This window comes from Hippoglossus stenolepis, chromosome 2, assembly GCF_022539355.2.
Source record: "Hippoglossus stenolepis isolate QCI-W04-F060 chromosome 2, HSTE1.2, whole genome shotgun sequence".
Classification (NCBI taxonomy): domain Eukaryota; kingdom Metazoa; phylum Chordata; class Actinopteri; order Pleuronectiformes; family Pleuronectidae; genus Hippoglossus; species Hippoglossus stenolepis.
This window is the reverse complement of record NC_061484.1, coordinates 17,733,421-17,754,363: the sequence shown is the minus strand read 5'-3', so window position 1 is coordinate 17,754,363 and position 20,943 is coordinate 17,733,421. Positions and strand designations below refer to the sequence as shown.

Here is a 20,943-nt window from a genome sequence, read left to right as displayed (position 1 = left end):
GAAGGTGGTGGCACTGTTGTGGGGGTGGAGATGACAAAGTGTCGTGCGTGATTATCCTATCAAAACTCTGTCAGCAGGTTCAGACCTGCTCTTCACTTTCTTTCTGATGTTTGTGAGAGGGAGGAGGAGGAGGAGGAGGAGGAGGAAGAGGCTATGAAACACGTGAAGGCTGCTCCTCTCCTCTTCCCAGCAGCAGCATCTCGGGCTACGCTCACTCCCAATGCTCAGATGAGGTGCAGATCAACAATCGAACATTGTTTGCCTACGGCTGTCACTTTCCGAGGCACCGTTAGAAGCCAGCATTGCCAAAGTATCGTGTTTAAAACTTCACGCTCCATTAGCTGCACAATCACAGCCCAGGGATTGGTTTTGTAATAAACCTCGGAGCAACAACTGCCTGCATCTCTGTGTCTTCCAGTCTGCCTCTCCACCAACGCCTCCATCACCTCCGCTCACTTTCACCTCTGTCATTTCCTGCCTCTCTGTATATATTTATTCCTCCCACCCGTCATATTCATTGGCCATGCTCTTTCAAAAAGATCTTTAGTTATTTAAATCTCCGTTTCCAGTAGTTTTCCAGCTTCTCGTCTATTTCTATTTCTTTGCCTGGAGGAATTTGTATTGACATTGACATTTCTGCCTGCCTATTGAATGATAATTATGTTTATTGTTATGAAAGTTGATGCACCTAATTGCCTTAGCTTAATGACACATTATTGGATATTTGACGTTAACCAGAAAACAAATTGTCTGTATGTCCCGTAATTTGCCTCCAGTTGTGGAGAGTTACTCAGTACATTTATGCAGGCTCTGTACTTGCAGTGTTTATTTGAGGGTCCTTGTTATATTGTATCAATCAATCAGTCAACCTTTATTAATAGAGCATCTTTCAGACAAATCAATTGCAATTCAAAGGTGACTGACAAAACAAAACGCTCAGAGACTAATACTTTGTGCCATAGCAATCAATAATAGAAGAGACAACAATAAAAGTCAAATAATCAAGACTAAAATGTTACTAAAGCAAAATAGAATAATAAATATTAATATTGAACCATAAAATAATAAAACTCTATAAATATAAACATGTTCAGCTCCTCACGGATCCTCTGGAGGCTTTTCCAGCGACTCAGAGCGCAATGGCTGAAAACAGCATGACCAAACTGTTTTGTTTTGTGAAACAACTAAAAGAGAAGAGCCTTCCCGCGTCATAAACCACAAGCATCTGTGATACGCAGTCTTTTAGATGCCTGTGTTGCAAAAAGCATCCAAAGAGCCACTGTACTGTACTGAACGCTACCTGCTCGAACAGACACAGTTTGTGATGAGTTGAAAATAATTTAGCTTTTTCTACTTTTCTACCCCACTGATCATCTCACATCCCTCCAGTTCCACCCTCTGACTCCCAGTAGACCAACATCTTCTGTAGGCTGGGAACCACTTGGCTAAACTACTGTAACTAACTATTAATAAAGAAGTTCAAACTAGCGTCACATTCAACAGCTACAGCAGTAAGATTTAAATTTATTCCCCAGACTATTATCTCACTAAGCTATATATAATTTCAATTACAATTTGGTATGTAGATTCAATTTAAAAACTGCTCCATTGTTTTTTGTTTTAATTTTTCTTTCTTTCTATTGTTAGAATGACCAATTAAAATATATAATTAATAAATAATATTGATGATAATAATGTATAACAATTAAATTAATACATTAAAAATAATGATTCAAATAAATTAAAAATGTTACATGTATATTGATGCGTCTCAGTTTAATTATGTAATTTATAATAATATATTAATCACAGGAAAAAAATTCTGAAGAACCTTTACTTGTAATTGACACTTTTATTTAATTGCTGTTTTTGAGGCTTGGCTTGAGAGAAAGATCTGAGTGCTTCCAGCCCCTCTCTGTTTCATCCCCCATCGTTTCCCCCCTCACCTCCTGACACTTCTCTGTTTTCTCTCCCTGGTTTCAGGTGGAGTGGAGCTGGGCATCAACGCAAGCGGAGAGAGACTCAAACACTGGTTTGAGTGTCTCAAAAACAAAGGGAAGAAAGTGGAGTACTGGCACACGCTCACACAGCAAGGAGCCCCGAGCAGTGACAAACCGGACTAGATAACAAAAGACATCCATGCAAACATACACATAGACATGTGCACACACCTACACACACACACATACACACTTTTCCCACTGAGAAACAGTTGGAAACAGAGACCAAGTCAAGCAGTAATAAGAGCAAAGGATAAAACATGCAATAATAATATTGATAATAATAATAATGTTGAAGATGAAATCTGTCATTGAATGCCAATGCTTCAAGCACCGAGTATTAGTATGTGATATTCATACTAATATTAGTGATGGTAACAATCTGAATACATTTTTTTTTTTTTTAAAGGTGAACCAAATTGTGACAATGTCCTCATTAAAGTGTTGACGTACAAAAAAACAATACTCACACAAATTGTGCTTTAGACCTCACTGTATTGTGGAAGTCGCTCATACTCTGTCGTTCAGATTCACACCAGAGGAAGAGATGACGAGCAGCGAATGTACTCGAAATCCATTCAGTGAAAGGGGCCGGCAGCACGTGGACCCCAGTGACTCATAACGTGGTGTTTAGTGAAGAGAGTGGGGACGTCATGAAAAAAGGGGATTCTGTTCTGAGAAGTCTATTTTAGTGGTTGTTGATCTGATGCAAAACAACGACGACACCATATTCTAAAGCACAAAATGATCCATTTGGTGGATTTGTACCTTTAATGTTTCAGTGTTCTTATGTCTTTTTCATTGACTTAAAGTTACAGTGGCTCTCTGTTCATCTTCATGTCGCACATTGATGTGTCAGCGTGTGTGTGTGTGTGTGTGCGAGGGCTATATGGGAATACGAGTGCCTACATTTACCGTCTGTGGAGTCTGTGTCTGTCCGTATCATCGTGCCGCATTCAAAATGTCTCCATCCAACTTCAGAAGCACAGAGGCGAGAAGAAATAATAACAAAGGACAAGAAAAACATACAAGCGAGAAATCCTCCGCCGCCGCCGCCGCCGCCACCGCCGCCACAGGTCTCAGTGGCGTGAGTGTTCCTGGCTGGAGGACACTGACAAGCTGTCAATCATCCGTGTGTGCCAAAACCATCTCCGTCTCTCCCATTGCCAGACAGTCAAAGAGCAACTTGAAGAATGGAACATGTTTTGATGCTTAACTTCTGTTCTCTTTTTTTTTTTTTTGTGGCTTTTCTGATGACAGGCTGAAGTCAGAGGGAGCTGTTGTTTTTTTTACCTTCAGGATCCAAGCGAGATTAACTCAATAACTCAATTTCTGCTCCAGCGGAGTCACAGACTGATGTAACACTTTCCTCCTGCAGGGCAATATCCTACCATTAAACTCACTGATCAGCCACAACATTAAGACACCTATAATTGTGGTAATTGGTATCACGCAACAGGATGTTGGCGTCAGATCCCTTCAGTGCTTCCTTGGTGGGTTCTGACCACTGAACAGGCCTCTGGGGGAAACCCACAAGACCTGCTGTCATCCACCCGTCACAGCTTGGCCTTTGTCAATGTTTCCCTGATCCTTACACTTTTACAGCTTCCAACACATCAACGTTACATCCCACCCTGTGACAGGGGCCATTTTTAAAAATCAATTTAATGAATGTCATTTACTCCACTTGTGAGTAATAGTAATGTTGTGGCTGCTCAGTGTGTATTTATTCCCTCCGCCGAGCAGGTGCTGTTTTCACCCTTGTCCATTTGTTTGTTTGTTAGCATGGTTACACAAAAACGACTCACCAATATTCCCCAACCTTCCTGGCAGGGTGTGGTATGGTTCGGTGCGGATCTGGATCAGGGGGCGCATCCAGGATATATTGTTTCACTGTCTTTATTATTAGGGCGTTGTTCAACATTTTTACAGTTTCCCAACTGAATAAGTTGATGAAAGAAATCAGGCACATTTCGGGGACTGATATCTGTGAGTGTGTGAAATCAGGTGCAGTCCGATTGTTGGTCCTTGGCGGAGGTATGCACTCTACTGAGTGATGTTCTACTTTGAATATTTAGGCATTTGATTGGTCCTGTAAAGAATAAGACCCCCCCCCCTCCTCATTCACCTTCACCATTCACCTCAAGAGCCTGTTGTTAAGAGGACTGTTGTGTTATCCAGTGTCCCATTCATCCCATTAACTTATTGCGTTTTATGAACTGTTAGACATCAGGTTTAAAGTGGCATATATTTAATTATTTGGATGCAAGGTAGGACCACTGGGACCATGTCTGTGAAACAGGATTGCAGCGTGCAGTCAGTAGAAATGCAGACTTTTAAAAATGAAGCCCCCTGTTAATTCAACCTGAAGAGATCAGAGATTATAACCTGTATGGAAACACGCTTTGCAGCAGGGGACTGTGGATCATCACAGATCAGGATCCACAATATTTAGAATCTGAGCTCGATTTCACACTTATCAACCTACATGAATGTTATGTGCATATTGTCGAATTGTCAGGATATGAAGTGCACCCCCCCCCCCTGGTTCCTCCATCACTGATGCTGTGGCCGTACAGTGGTTCACAAAAGCAAACCCACAGTCAGTCAGTGGCCTCCGGGAGTTTTTCTAACTGTTGAATCAATCGGGCTGCTCATAATCTTGCTGTCCTCCGACAACCTTGTGAATGTCTCATTGTTGACTGCAAAAAAAAAAATTCTTCAATGGATTGGATGTAGAAGAAAAAGGGCTTGGGCATTATTATAAGAGCTTGGAACTAAACTATGTGTTATAATGAGCTTCGACACATTTTCAGTTACACCTTAAACGACTTTAAGTAGCGGGTTGGGCTAGGATGGGGGATTATTCTGTACTTTCTCTATGCACATCAAAACTCCCAGCATGTCAGCAGTGAGATAATCAAACCAAATCGATAACATTATAATGTTATACAAGCATCGACGACGGTGCACTTCTGGGAACACTTTGTTTCGGGGTCATGCGAGGTGAGAGTGATCTAATAGAGTTGACATTTTCGGGCTGGACGGCCGCCTATTCCTGTCTCTGGATCTGTTGCTTTTGTTTACAGTCACCAAATTGTTCTGACTCTTGTCTATTGACCCTGCTTAGCTTATGTAACCATTTTAGCTGCGATACAGCTGCATGTTTAGCAAACACCATCAGCTTGTGTAATCGAGTGCAACCTCCGCTGATCATTCTGAATGCCGATGTGTTTACAGTCCTCGCCGTCTATTCGGTCTCTAAACGTCTTAGTGTGTTATTTGTTTGTGACTACGATGATTCAGGGTATTTTTTGCTCAGTTGCTGTGCTTTGACCAAGCAAGCTATTGCTTTAAAAAAAAAAAACAGAAGAAGAAACAAAACAAACAAAACCTTTACTGTCACAGATTTTGACACTTGTCTTCCTTAAATTGATATCAGTGGTGAAGATGCAGGAGGGCTGAGGTGGAAGTTTGGTGGGAATTTACTACTGCAGTCCCTGTGTATTTACCCTCAATGTCAATCACACAGTATGACTGCCATCGTGTGGTGGGTTTGTGTAACTACTTCGCAAAATAAATTGAAGTTGTTTCAGTGCTCGTCTGTCTTCCTTTTGAGAAACAACGCATCCATACTGTGCTCCGCTCTTCAAAGACACCAGACAGACAGCAAAAGTGTGTGTGTGTGCGTATTCATCATCACCTTCAAAAACAATTCTGTGTATATGTTTTTAAAGCCTCATGTTAGTGACAATTGAGTCATATTTAAGAATGCTTTATGTTGAGTTTTGAGATTTCAACAAAAAAACACAGAAACAATGGAACTACTTTTATTTGAAATGTATTATTCAGCATTTCTTCATCATGTAGTTTCTTTCCTGCTCATATCCCCTCTCTCTTGCTCACGGTTCGGTCACTCTACCAATAAAGAGAGGCACATTGGCCTGGTCGCTCCACAGCAGCATGACGAATGGCTGCAGGGCGGAGAAGGAAGGGAAGGAGCGAGCGAAGCCCATGGCAGTGGCGGCGCCGGCCTCTACCCCTTCTTTGGTCAGTGCGAGGAAGGCCCTGTGTCTGGCGTCGTCCAGAACCACCCTGTCCTCTGAGTAGAGGCCGCAAAGGTTGGCCTCCTCAAAGAGTGATGACAGACCTGGTCAGGGGGGGGAAGTCAGAAAAAATGAGGGTGGTGAATGAAGCAGAGACGAAAGAGAAAGTCAGAAGATCAGATACCGATCTGAAGATCTCAAAGAGTAGACGGAGGAGACAAATGGGACTTTGTGTCTGGCTGAACAAACCTAATTTCTTCATAACTATGTTCATGTCTGGTTGGACGTCCAGCTTGATCTGGGGCAGAGAAACCTCCACCGGCTGAGGAGTTGTTGTTTTCAGCTCTTCTATCATTCGGAGCACGGCCGTGTCCGTCATCCTGTCCTCCAGCTGCTGCAGGTCGCCCACTTTGTTGGAGCGAGGCAGCAGGATGTAGAGGCTGCTGTCACCTGTGAGAGCAAACCTCGCCACCTGATGGAAAGAATATGAAATAAAATCAAAGTCTGACTGTTTTGATCCTTGTCTGCTTCCTAATAAAAACTACAAATTAATGAAACAACGTGAAAAAAGATGAATTAATGGATTCTGTAATTCCTCTTGGGGGAATAACTATGGTCTAGTTTTGAAACTACCGTTTCCATAATGCTTTGAGAGCTACAAATATAATGTAGACATGGAGTTAGCTGTGAGTGACAGTAACAACCATTCAACCTGGTCTGTATTTTAAAATCTGGCACCATTATTGGTAAAGCCAAATCAACAATGAACTGTTTCATTTTGAGATGTATCTGTGGATGGACAGTCAAACTATCATATTATTAGTTGATAGTTTATATAATAAAGATTAAAAAAATTATATGATGATTTGCAGGCGAGATGCTGGAATTAGGATCAGCATATATTTTTTACTTATGCATTTGTTGTTTGTTTTTCTATTAGTTAAACAAAAACTGGACATATTACTAAGAAACTTGGTGGAAGTATGCACCAACACATTTTTGTTCAGATCAGAGGGAGGATCCAGAATGGGTTTTTTTACTTCCTTATCATTCATTTCTCAGACATTAATTCATGGATCTTCAACGGGAAAAAACGAGCTGTGTTTTGGTGCAGATCTAAACAGAACTCTACCGAGTTTTAATGTTCCATGATTTTTAAGTGGATTTGTGAATGCTTGTTCAAAAACGAATAGCAGAGATGATGATGAAATCTTCAGCAACTGTGGAGTGAGATGTGAATGAGTTATGCCTCTGATGAAAACAAGTGATGCATATCGCAGCAATCAGGCTCCGCGGCTGTAAGGGATGTGTCAGTTCTATACTATGTGATGTATAATGATGTGTTAGAATGGATGTTGATGTGTTACCTGTGCCTTCAACCCCAACACATACTTCATAGCCGTCATGTATCCCTTATGATAGAGGAGAGGCACATTCACCAGGTCCCCATTCAGTTTGGTGAAAAGACCTTTTGGTGGCCCCTCACCAAACTTGACCTTCCACTGACCTGATGCACACATACACAGTTTATTACTTTCCACCATTTTCACATGCACACACTCACAATTGTGCACACACACACACACACACACACTTTACTGACCGCTAAAGGAGACAGCGTTGAGCAGGATCAGCTGTGTACTGGGAGAAATGGAGTCAACCAACTGTGTGATTTTATTGTTGGTTTTATTTGCCACCCAGCTGTTGATCATCTGCGTGTTTTCCTCGGTGGTGTTCAGCAGTCTGGTGGGCTTCGCGTCATAGAACTGAATGGACTGGTTGGTGAAGGACTCAGTCAGATTCATTTCTACGGAGAAGAAACAGAGAAAACACGATGAGCTAAAGAGAGATAAAGATCCTCTCAGCTTTTGTATGCATTCAGAATCTCTGCATCTTTCTCCCTGATTGGAGTTCTCTCCGCAGAGTGGTCATCATAGGCACTTCACAGTGTGATAGAAGTACTTGGGTTATAGTAGATCTGAGAGGCCATTTGCAAGGAGCCGGACAACTTCTCTCTCAGCTTCTTCATGTGGAAGTGAAAACAGTGGAAGTCGTGAGGGACACAGACTGCCCTCTCAATCGCTTTGCGGGTGTCATTCTTTGCCCCTGCAGGTAACACAACAAAGGGAAGTCATAATATAGAAGGATGCTAATGTAAAGTGCTGCAAGGTACAGCATGTCTGAGCAGAAGAAAATAACTCTGACATTTCAAAGTCAGAAACATATTATGCAAATGCAAACTTATGTAAATGCCACAACACAGGGCTGTCTGCTTAGACCACCGATTCTTAAAGGCCAAGAATTGACGTCATATTTTTCTCTCTGTCAATAAAATGCCAAGAAGTGTCTGGAATGAATAATGTGTCAGTACATTTCTCAACAATCTCCAAATTCCCCAGCTCATCTGTAACAAAAACCTATACAGTATTTGTTACTACATAATATCTAGATAGATAGATAGATAGATAGATAGATAGATAGATAGATAGATAGATAGATAGATAGATAGATAGATAGATAGATAGATAGATAATGATAGATAGATAGATGGATGGATGGATGATAGATGGGAAGAGCAAACATAAGACACTCAGCAAGATGTAAAAATATAAGATATACAAAATATAAAGAATATAAATGCTAAAAGTTATTGCAGTAACATAGAAGCATGCAACAAACAACTTCCTAAAACTGTAGTGTGCTGTAGTTTTTAATTATTTGAAGTAGATTTCCAAGCGCTGGTGAACACTTTTCAAAATAATTAAAATGAATAAAAAAATCTAATAATTTCCGTACCAAGCAACAGATGGGAAAACATCCCGCTGATGCTGATCGGAGAAAAGAGCAAGTTGCTTGAAGGATACGACTGTCTGAGGTAAGAATAGAGCTTCATGGAAAACTCTGCCAGGGATTCCTGCAAGATGGGCTCTCCTGTACGACTGCTCTCGTCCTGACACGGCTCCCAGGCTGTGTTCACGTCTTTGCAGTGGAAAGGAACAGGGGCAGGAGCATCTGGAAGAAAGTGAAGCAGACAGTTATAAATATATATTACAAAATATATTGTCATGTTGTAGCCGCAACGTGGCTTTTGAAGCTAGGACGTTATGTTTTGCCCCCTCAATGTTGGTTAGTTTGTAACAGTTACTTTGTTTACTTTGTGAGTTAGCAGGATTACACAAAAACTACTGGACACATTACCATGAAACTGGTGGAAGGGGGTCATGGTCAAGGATGAATCCATTAAACTATGATGAGAATCTGGATCAGCGGGTGTACCCAGAATTGTTTTACCACACACAGAAAGGGAGTTTCTTGACTGTTTCACTGTTTTTCCAGAGAATAACTAATGGATCTAGATTAAATAGATCAGACACGTTTAGGGGACTAATAATTGTGAGCGTGTGCAATTTGGTGCAGATCCACATAAGACTACAGATCAAATGAATTTAAATGTGGTTTCATACTGAGCGCCATTCTTGTTTAGTTCAATATTTTATTGTACATTAACGCTCTATCATCCATGTGTTGCTCTTAAAATGAATATTCATTGAGAGTTGCAGCAGAGCAAACTGTCAAAGTCTGTGAATCCTACCTTCAACAATAACGAATACGGTGCTGAGCTTCTGCCCCGCAGCAGATTCACAGTGGTAAAGTCCAGCATCCTCCATGACAGTGTCTCTGATGAGGAGGGTTTGATCGTGGTCAAACGGAAAAAGCAGATCGAATCTCTGATTATCATCCCATGAATCGTCTTCAAGATTCAGACTCATCTTCTTCCCACCATCCGTCTTTCTGAACCAGAACGCATTGGCCGAGACTTGGTTGCTGGGTGGGAAATTACATGGCAGGCGAAGAACTGAGCCTTGGAATACCTTAATGGTATAGTCAAATGAGACTGTAGAGAGAGAGACAGGAATCAGTCGAACTCTATTGGATTCAAACTTCATGTTGAATATATGTCCAATTAAAATCGACCCAAAATATAACGGGTCCTAGACAAAATAAACAATGTGTGTATCTCACCACTAACTGTGATGTTGAAAGAGCTTATAATCTCCACATTGTTCTCCTTCACCGAACACACGTACTCGCCCTCGTTGGCAGAGGTCACGGGGGATATAGACAGGTACCGGCCATCCTTTACAACTCGAACAGTGCCAATCGACTCTGGGTTAACATCTTTACCTGTAAGAAAAACATCCAACTGTAAACATATATATTTGTACAGTTTTGCAACACAGTAAGAACGGTTGTGATCGAAACACAATAAAACCTTGAAATTTCCAGGTGATGGCGGCTCCGGTGATGTCAGATTGAAACATGACACATGACAGCTCCAGAGAGGAACCATGTGTCACCTGGAGTTGTGTGCATGATGAAAGCTGAACAGAAAGAAAATGTCAAACATCTGCTATAAATTCAAGAAGACTCAAGAAGTCTGAGGTGTTATTCTGTGTGTCAAGCAAATAATACTGAAGATACTGGTAAACATGCTGCCTGAGTCATAAAGACATTTTTTGATTTACCTCAAAAATGAGCAGCAGCAAGACGAACAGTGAAGCCTGCAGTCTCATCTATAGCAGAGCACAGAGGAGGGGGAATGAAATGAGGTGAGAGGTTTTGCAAGGGAGGATTTCAAAATGAAGATGGCACCAAGCCGGAAGAAAGATCAATATGTGGCGCAGCGAACATTGTGATATTCACCCCATTAAAACGTTTTACACTGTGAATATTTTTCTACAATTATCAATTGCTGGAAGTTTTGTAAGAAATCGATCCCATAAAAAACTCTAGAACATAAAGTGGAGTACAAAAAGTTCATACAGCAGAAATACATAATATGATCTCAATATTTTTGCAAACAACAAGTCAGTGAAGCATAAAGTAACTCACACCTCTTCGTTTTCCAGACTTCAGTGATGATGACACCTGTTTTCATTAGTTATTGTCCTGACACATCCGCTGTTCACTTCATCCACCTGCTCTGACTGTGTGTTCTCTGGAAACTGCAACTGTCTAATGACTAATCTATGATTGTTGGTTTAGAGATGTTTGTTTGCACAATGCAGGGCATCTGACTTTCTGGAAACCACATGATTTCATGTTGGCAACACATAGCCTACAAAATAAATGTTTCATTGTAAGTTTAAACTGTAATAATAATACATTATTGATGAAATATATAATTCTTGTCTCTCATTTAGAATTCTCAGTCCAGGTGGTTGGATCTTTGCTCAATTTCATGTGTTTATGGGATGAAATAACATGAATCATAATTATCATCAACACAATGAGCAAAACTACAGGCAGTAATCCAGGGTGGCATGAGGAGGTTTTGTCTGAGAGGAGGCACCACAGTCTGAGACAGATCATCCTAGTGTTGATGCTCGTTTAGTCACAACCCCCCATAAAGCAGTAATTTCCCCAGCGTCACTTGTTATGGCTGTGGTTTGTTATGGTTGTGAAAGGTTTGGCGCACAAAGATGTTATATTCAATGTTGCATTTAATGTTTTTGTGCTTACATATTATCTCTGTGGGTTCTTTAAACTTGAGACAAAATTATTTATTGAAGAAATCAGAAAGGTGCTTTGTTTGCTTGTATTTGTAATATAATTGAATAATAACTTGGGAAGTGGAAGCTTCTGAGGAGCATGTGAATTCACAGCACCCTCAGGCTAATCTGTCTTTTTTTGTAGATATCAAGAGTTCTATTCTTTTACCGTTTAGTTTGATACGTCTAAATATGTTATAGTCACAAAATGCCAATGTCTTGATGTTTTATTGACACATTTGTTTTACTGTGGGTGATATTTTCAATTTAAAGAAAACTTGAATACACAGTAAATTAGTAGGTCGATCGACAAATTGACTGTCGATTGAGCGGCCTGTCTCCTGACGAGACCTTTGGGCGTAATCAGTCGTGTCCAATCGAAGGCCGAGTGTTAAAAGGAGAGAGGGAGAGGATTTAAAACTTTTCCCAAAGACGTTTTTACAATAAGGCAGAAAACAAAGATTTAGAGGAAGGTTTAACTCTGGTTTCTCATTGATTGACGAGCATGTGAGCCGCCTGCAAACACCGTGGAGTCGAGTTTGGCCTCGCTGGAGAAAGAGATCAACTTTAAGACAGTAAGTTTTCCTCCTGGTCATCTGATCTGATCGACTAGCGGAAAGAGCACAAACAATGGCAGGGAGCAACCTCAAGCCTCCGGTTCAGTTCAGCCTGTGGTCCCTCCTGACCACACGTGGAGACCGTGTACAAGGGGTTTGATTAGACCCGATTCATTTCCATTGTTGTGTCAAGCACAGGCTACATCAGGCTTTCACCATCATTCAGAAAAATGGAAAAAAGTACCGAAACAGAAAGAAAGAAACAAACCAGAGCAGCAGCAGCATTAAAAACTAAACAAATCAACCATCCTGGTGGGTTTTTTTTAGATTTAAGTAGCCAACTTAGAAGCATTACAATGGATCAACCATTCCATTCTGTCATCATCAGAACGTTTCTGGATTTTTATCAGATATTTCATAATATATGTAGATTTTCTTAACTCATCTTGATAATTGCAATACAGAGGAAAATGTGATTCACTCTCAGCCTCTCTGAATTCACACAATTCACCCAAGCTGTTGTCCTCAGGGATGTTTTTAAATCGACCGACTTGCAGAGCCAGAGGAAGGATTCCTGTTCTCAGCTGTGCCACTTTAGAACCTTTGACTCCTCCATACGTTTGCTGTAACACAAGATTCAGTCCCATACGGTGCTTAACTTTAATACTTGCTCCTAATTTGGTTTTAACGTGATATCTTTTAGCCATTTTTCTTCAAATGTAGCAAGTAACTTTCTTCGAATTGTGTTCAAGGTGCATGACACAATATTTCTACACATAACATATATAACAGCTTAAAGCTCTGTAGCCTGTGAAGTTATTGTGAGATTTACTCCAAGAGAACACAAAGAAAAATACCCACGTTGACACTCGCAGATGTTACAAGTTCGAAAAGATTTTCTTGCTCAATAATTCCATGTATTTCACTTTGTGGGGCAGTTTACTATAGATGACCTAGTTTAGCCTGATAGTTAATGTAGACGTTGATTGTTACCACTCAATAGCAACACAAGATGTTTCTCTGTCATATCTCGGAGTGCATACTGGTGACTAAACATTGATTTTTCCTCTTTACCAACAGTGAGCATCAAGCAACGGGACCTCAGGGTTTAAGAGGCGATCACCATGGCAACGCAGTTCAGTATCGACGATGCCTTTGTGTTGGAGGGAGACGAGGAGGGAGCTGTGGCCGATGGCGAGGCGGAGGGATGGAAGGGCCGAGACAATGAAAAAGAAGGAGGAGAGATGACGTTTGGTCCACTCACCTTCTCTAAACCTCAGACTCAACCTCTACCTGCTGCCACTGGCTCCCCTGAACACAGTAACCTGAAGTATCAGGTACACATGCACCTTCTCTGCGTCCGAATATAAAGCTACAGAGCTCAACAGCATGGTTCCGCAACTAAAAATTCCATTCTTTTCCTGAATAGAGATTTTGATTATCAGCCATAATATTTTAACCATACAAGGTAGGGTTACCACAAGCTACAAGATTGTGAAACAGTGTTAAGTGCTCCTGCAGAAACCACAAGTCTGTGTGATATCAACTGCATTTTAGGACAAATGTGTTTTATTCGTGATGTCAAGGAGAAATACTACACTACCCACGATCCTCAGGTGTAATATCGACGTGTCTAATTGGTGGAGCTCGCTGTTACCATGGGAATGTTTACCACTACCACCAACAATCATCGAAAAAACAATCTTAGGCTACAGTTAGATGGTTCAGCACATTACGTTTCCACCAAACAACCACGATTTACCTTTCTAACCTGCTGGTTTCTTTTAGAGATGAGGAAAAGGGTCAAAAGGGCTAAAGCTCACTGCAACAAGGTTAAATTCAAGAAGAAGTTGTTGGAAAGGGATCCATAGCAATGGTTTATGGGATGCGTAGTTTTTTCACTCAAAATGCACACTATAATTATGGACATTTATCAAATCTGGCCGTGTGAATGTCGTTCTTGTTAACCTCTATAAGTTGTTTACCTGAATCTAGGACTGGGGGATAAAACAATATCAGTACTTATTGCAATACAATGTTCATCAATACCAATATAAATAAGTTCAGAATATATCGATATGATACACAGGGTCTAGAAAGTTCTAAAATTCAGATCATTGAAAAAGGTCTTATCTGTGTTAAAATATTTCACACTTGGTCTCAAATATGTTTAGGTAGATAATATTTATTTAACGCTACTTCCATCAAGCTTTAAATGTGTTTATTTTTAAAGATAAATGTTTTGGTGACATTTATTGTGATCATTATTGATATTAATAATAAAACATTTAATATTGATATCCTTTTTTCTGTAGAATCTGGAAAATGAAGACGCCTTTTGCAACAATGGCAACTCCTCTTTCAATAACTTTTTTAAAATCAGGTGGGTGCTCGGTGAAGGATTGTTGATGTTCTTTTGTTAGTTTGTTTTTATTGCTTCTGTTTCCTGCATGTGTTTGTTTGAGTGTGATATGAAGTCTGTTTCTCTCTCTTCACAGTGACCCGGCCACACTGTCTTACTGCAGCTCCCAGTGGTCCTTCAGTACCTTAAGCTCCGTCACACATCTTTCTGCACACTGCTGCGGGTGAGTTCAAGTGGAACACACACACACACACACACACACACACACACACACACACACACACACACACACACACACACACACACACACACACACACACAAACAAACAAAGTTACCTTAAAACCCTGTGTTGCTCCTCAGGTGGGTGTCCCATCCGCTGGTGAAAAAGAACAGAAGAGTTGTACTTGCTTCGTTCCTTCTCCTCATAACTGGAGTTGGTGAGTCATAAAACACGAGTGTTTCTGATTCATCAAATATGAAATATCAAGCAATATATTCTGATGTGATTATACTACATTACATTACATTACATTTCATTTAGCTGACGCTTTTATCCAAACGACTTACAATAAGTGCATTCAACCATGAGGGTACAAACCCAGAACAACAAGATGTGTAGACTTTCTGATGTCCGGATGTCAATGGGGAGCTCGTTCCACCATTTAGGAGCCAGGACAGCAAACAGTCGTGATTTTGATGACTGTTTAGCTCGCAGTGAGGGAGCAACAAGCTGATTGGCAGAAGTAGAGTGGAGTGAACGGGCTGGAGTGTAACGTTTGACCATGTCCTGGATGTAGACTGGACCCGATCCGTTCGCAGCACGGTACGCAAGTACTAATGTTTTGAAACGGATGCGAGCAGCCACTGGTAACCAGTGAAGGGAGCGGAGGAGCAGAGTAGTGTGAGTGAATTTAGGTTGGTTAAAGACCAGTCGAGCTGCTGCATTCTGGATGAGCTGCAGAGGTCGGATGGCACTAGCAGGTAGACCTGCCAGGAGGGAGTTACAATAGTCTATGCGTGAGATGATCAGGGCCTGGACCAGAATCTGCGCTGCCTTCTGAGTGAGAAGGGGGCGTATTCTCCTGATGTTGTACAGCATGAATCTACCGGAACGTGTTGTTACAGTAATGTTGGCAGTAAGGGAGAGTTGGCTGTCGAGTGTCACACCCAGGTTCCTAGCAGTCTGAGTGGGGGTTAACACGGAGATGTCAAAGTTAATAGTCAGGTCGTGGGTGGGAGAGCCTTTCCCTGGAAGGAAAAGTAGTTCAGTCTTGTCAAGGTTAATTTTCAGGTGGTGTGCAGACATCCACTGAGAGATGTCAGTCAGACAGGCAGAGATTCGTGCTGCTACCTGTGTTTCAGATTGGGGAAAAGAGATGATTAGTTGGGTGTCATCAGCATAGCTATGGTAGGAAAAGCAATGTGAGTGAATGACAGAGCCGAGAGAGTTGGTGTACAGAGAGAAGTGGAGGGGACCCAGGATGGAACCTTGAGGGACCCCAGTAGTGAGGGGACAGGGTTCAGACACAGATCCTCTCCAAGTTATCCGGTGAGTGCGGTCATTGAGGTAGGATGAGAGCAGGGAGAGAGCAGAGCCTGAGACATCCAGGTCCTGAAGGGAGGAAATAAGGATCTGGTGGTTCACTGTGTCAAATGCAGCAGGAAGGTCTAGATGGATGAGGACAGAGGAGAGAGAGGCTGCTCTAGCAGTGTGAAGCTGCTCAGAGACAGCAAGGAGGGCAGTTGAGTGGCCTGCCTTGAAACCAGACTGGTGCGGGTCAAGAAAGTTGTTATGGTGAAGATAGGAGGAGAGTTGATTAAAGATAGCGTGCTCGAGAGTTTTGGAAAGAAAGGGAGAAGAGAGACAGGTCTGTAGTTGTTTACTTCAGACGGGTTGAGGGTGGTTTTTTTCAGGAGAGGATTTACTCTTGCCTCCTTCAGAGAGTTAGGGAAACAGCCAGTTGACATGGAAGTGTTGATAAGATGGGTGAGAAAAGGAAGAAGGTCAGGAGCGATAGACTGGAGAATGTGAGATGGGATGGGGTCAAGGGGGCAGGTGGTCGGGCGGGCGGAGGATACCAAGGTAAGAACTTGATTGGGAGACAGGGGGGTGAAAGAGAAGGGGATGAAGATGAAGTTGATGGAAATGTAGTTATAGAAGGAGGATTAGAAAATGAGGAGCGTATGTCATCTATCTTTTTTGTAAAGTAGTTGACAAAGTGGCTTGGTAGAAGGGATGAAGGAGGAGGGGGACTGGGGGGGTCAAGGAGGTTGGAAAAGATAGAGAAGAGTTTTTTGGGGTTAGAAAATGAGGATTGAATTGGAGTTTGGTAAAAAGTGCTTTTGGCTGTGGAAATAGAGGCAGAGAAAGAGGAGAGAAGAGACTGATAAGTGAGCAGGTCGTCAGGGTGTTTCGATTTTCGCCATTTCCTTTCTGATGCTCGCATAGTGGCTCTGACGGCGCGCACCGAGTCAGACAACCACGGAGCTGGGGAGGACTTGCTGACCTGTCGTGACGTAAGAGGACAGAGAGAGTCAAGAGAGGAGGACAAAGTAGAAAGGAGACTGTCTGTGGCAGAGTTAGGATGCATGTGTGAAAGAGTCAGTGGAAGGGAGGGCTGATAAAACAGAGGAGGCTAGAGAGGCTGGAGAGAGGGAACGAATGTTGCGACGGACAGGTACAGAGTCTGTTGATGTGGTAGGGTTGTCAGTTTGAGATAGTGGGAGAGTAAGAGATAAAGAAGTGGTCAGAGACATGAAGTGGGGTTACAGTGAGGTTAGATGTTGAACAGTTTCTGGTGAAAATATAGTCACGGTGGTTACCGGCTTTGTGAGTAGGAGGGGAAGGACTGAGTGAGAGAGTAAAAGAAGACAGTAAACGTAATAGGTCAGATACTACTTATTTGTATCAGTTTATTTTATACCATTTGCTGCTGTTCTTGACATGTTTTCCTAGATTTTACTTTATTATTGACAGTAATATGTCTGATCACACTTTCACCTTTCAAACTCTTGCTTGAAATGTACATGCTTAAAGCAGTTGACATTTACAGATAAGTCACTACAATCTAAAACAAATATTTAAAAAGGGCAGTACCAAAGGCACGTCGTATGAATCTGTCAACATGCTCCATTATTTTAACATTGACATGCTGCTTCACATTCACTTGAATGGGAAAGAGGGAAGTTTGGACCCTGTACAGTGGCTTTCTTCCAATTTCTCCCAATCCTAATAACACACTTTTGCATTGTTTGTTTGTCAGCTCTTATTTTCACAGGTGTGGTCATACAGCTGAATCCAAATGCAGGTCAGTAAGAAATATCATCATTGAATCAGCTTTATTTGCCATGTATGTGTACACACATACTAGAAATTTGACTCTGGTGTTAGGTGCACTCAGCATACAGTAAAAAACAGACTACAAAATAGCTGACAAAAAAAAAACATGGCTACTATGTGCAAATAGAAAGTGAAGTAGTTCTTGTTTTTCTGAGAACAGAAATGACTCAACACATTTTTTAGTCCAAATCCAAGTGGGATAGAAATGATTAAAACATTGTTAACAAGTACCTCATGATGAATATGTCTAACTGGGTATTTTAAAAGAAATGTGCTGCTTCCAACTTCAGAAACGTAATCAAAGGAAACACAGTAGATTGCTGTGTGAGCTACCAAATTATAACTATGTACCCTAAAAAAACTTGAACGTCTTTGTATTTCCTGGAATTTAAATAGTATAATTTCATAATGTTCATTTATTTTATTTTATTGAGTCTGTGACACAGACTCAGTCTTTTTTCACGATCATGTTATCTTGCATTTTTATTGTCCCTTTGACAACACAACACTTTGGTTGGAGGCAAAGAGACACCAGGTTGTCAAGGGCAAAGTTCTTTTGATGACACAGTGCAGTGTTGTGTTTCGACAGCCCACCAGTCAAGGCCAAAATGTCCCACTCGTCTTCAACCTCTAGTTGGTGTGAAGAGACAGTGCTGGAAAAACAGAATCATGCAGGACTGGTGAGCCTGTGGGTTATAGATGAGGGTCATGATTTTTTGATTATCCACGTGACAAATGTTGACCTTTCTCCTTCCTTAAGCCTGTGGAGTGTTTTCGCAAACAGCACAAATAGACTGTACAGTAAGTAGTACACAAACTAATAGTTTGATCATTGTCAATTAATTATTTTTGACAGCTAAGGTTTAGTTTGCAACAAATTCTGCAACCAGTGACTTTATGATGCGATGAACAACCTCTGCCAAAAAGGTTGTTTGTTAGTAAACAGGATTATGCAAAAACTGCTGGACACCTCAATGAAACTTGGTGGAAGGATGTGGTATGGGTCAGGAAAGAACCCATTCACTTTTGGTGCGGAACAGGGGCCGATCCAGGATTTTTCCTGATGAACAAATGTGTCTAATGACTCATTCTAATGTGGCCTTAGCTGTGGCCTGTTTTAATTTAAGGGGACTGTTGGGCCTTGGTGGAGGTATGCACTCCAACTAAGTGCCCTTCTAGTTTGTTTTAATAGAAAGACAGAAATAAAACCTGAGGAATAAATGACTGAACAGCGATGTCTGCCAGGGCATTTTCCAGGTCACAGTAGGTAGATTTTGTTGCCAATGGACAGGACCAGGCTTGAAGTTCCCCTTCTCTCCTTTCTCTTTTCTAAGATAAATGGCTGTTGCTTCACAATTCCTGTACATACATGATAGTGCAATGGATCTTATCATGTAATTCCCGGCAAGAAATACTGAACCTTGTTTGTCCTTACAGGAGTTTCAAGTGCTATTTTCTTTGTTCCTGGATTTCTTCTCTTCATCCCTGGAGGTAAATGGACGATTTAGTTCCGAAAACTCATTTTGCATGGTTTTAACAGTTTGGATAAATGCATGCTTTGTTGTGTTGACATGAACAGTATCATCCCCTGTGTGTCCTCCAGTGTACCATGTGATATACATCAGCTGCGCTGTCCGAGGGAGAAGAGGCTTCAAATTGTTCTACCTGCCTTATTTTGAAAAATGACATTTTATGAGACACTAGTTTTCTCTGTTATCTTAAAATGAATTGTATTTTGTCACTTGTAACAAAACATGGCTGTCACATGTTTCACGTTGTTTTTTCTTGTCATTGTTATGACCACTAATTTAACCACTCAGTGTCTGGAGTATGTTTTCCACTAAATGAACTGACGTTGTACATGAAAAAGAAGGAGACTGGTCTTGCCTGTGTTTTTCTTGTGTGAATAATGACTGTGAAATTACAATAAAACTTTTGTATATTTTAATTTCTGTCGGTTGAATCTGTTTTTTGAACAAACTCAGTATTTCTCACTACAAACTGTGGAGTCGGGTAGAGTGAATCATGCAGCTTTTCATGCAAACATTTAATGGATATCAATGTGTTTCATATCCATTTTACTGAAGACTTCTTAAAAATGTAATAAATATCTATTTTTCAACAGAGAATCAATTCACAGGGAAAGGGTGGCGTTTTGTTTTGGAGACTGAAATAAAAGTTAATTGCAATATCATTTATAATTCATAATGTATAGACTTTGCATACGGATGAGGAAAAGGATGCTAGAAAACTCAGCTACACCAACATGGCAGTTCTGTGCACTTGACTTTTGTCGACTCTCAGGACTCAAGTGTGTGGAGTTATAGATTGGGTGTCGCTTCACTACTTTTATTGCAACTGAAAGGGCAAAAAACATCTCTTGTGATTCTTGTAGTGAAAGTGTAACTACTTTTTCTCAGGATAATGGTTCTTCAATTGCAGTTACAGATCTTCACTCCTGGCCCCTGGGCTACAAGAGCCCTGCTACTTTTTCAATCAATAGCTACTTCTCTCCTGAGTGCCAGGCAGTTTATCCCTGTAGGAGAGAGCTGAAGTATGTACTGTCCTGTGGTCACTATGTTATAATGTTTAAAACAAGTGTACGCTGCACTTTGATGTTGCAACTGGTGGAAATTGAGCTTCCTTTGATTTGTGTAATGTGTGCAATGTATTTTACAAGCTCATTTTAGAGCTGGGTGATATGGCCAAAAACATCAGTCAATATGGATAATTATCAGGATAAATGTCATGTTATTATTTATTTTAGTTTGAAAGACTTTTTTTCCTGAGTGATTGGCTGAAACTGCAAAACATTTTACAAATCTAAAGTAGATTAATTATGTGTTATACCACCCACTCTGCTTCCCTTGTATATAAGCAAAATATATATCAAACCTTTGTTATATTTCTGTAAAAGTAGAGTTTTTTTTTAATAACACCCCACTACTGTGAAATGTGTAAGACACGAATGGCTGTGTGAAATAAGACTAAAGTGACCAACACATGATTTATTATTATTATCGTTGTTGTTAATAATAATAATAATAATAATAATAATAATAACTAGGGCTACGTTGTAACACTA

At 40.9% G+C, this 20,943-nt stretch overlaps 3 protein-coding genes across 3 annotated transcripts in view; 2 read left to right on the top strand and 1 right to left on the bottom strand.

Moving 5' to 3' along the window:
* Positions 1 to 5,595, top strand: part of doc2d (double C2-like domains, delta) — a 37,535-nt gene extending 31,940 nt beyond the window's left edge. Inside the window, exon 11 of the mRNA XM_035145283.2 lies at positions 1,984 to 5,595. Within this exon, the coding sequence (XP_035001174.1) occupies positions 1,984 to 2,123 (140 nt within the window). The 3' untranslated portion in view covers positions 2,124 to 5,595. The remainder of the gene's footprint in view (positions 1 to 1,983) is intronic.
* A 221-nt stretch (positions 5,596 to 5,816) lies between these two features.
* serping1 (serpin peptidase inhibitor, clade G (C1 inhibitor), member 1) lies at positions 5,817 to 11,055 on the bottom strand. The gene is made up of 11 exons (XM_035145269.2): positions 10,942 to 11,055; positions 10,573 to 10,620; positions 10,320 to 10,428; positions 10,070 to 10,231; positions 9,639 to 9,941; positions 8,843 to 9,058; positions 8,009 to 8,152; positions 7,650 to 7,853; positions 7,414 to 7,553; positions 6,296 to 6,518; positions 5,817 to 6,150 (listed from the first exon to the last, which is right to left on the bottom strand). Exons 2-11 carry the CDS (start codon positions 10,618 to 10,620, stop codon positions 5,903 to 5,905), a joined length of 1,797 nt encoding a protein of 598 aa, XP_035001160.2. The 5' UTR covers positions 10,942 to 11,055; the 3' UTR covers positions 5,817 to 5,902.
* Positions 11,056 to 11,956: 901 nt separating this feature from the next.
* tmem134 (transmembrane protein 134) lies at positions 11,957 to 19,806 on the top strand. The gene is made up of 8 exons (XM_035146196.1): positions 11,957 to 12,173; positions 13,236 to 13,492; positions 14,471 to 14,538; positions 14,654 to 14,740; positions 14,879 to 14,955; positions 17,782 to 17,826; positions 19,296 to 19,349; positions 19,462 to 19,806. Exons 2-8 carry the CDS (start codon positions 13,280 to 13,282, stop codon positions 19,542 to 19,544), a joined length of 627 nt encoding a protein of 208 aa, XP_035002087.1. The 5' UTR covers positions 11,957 to 12,173; positions 13,236 to 13,279; the 3' UTR covers positions 19,545 to 19,806.
* Positions 19,807 to 20,943: the final 1,137 nt, after the last annotated feature.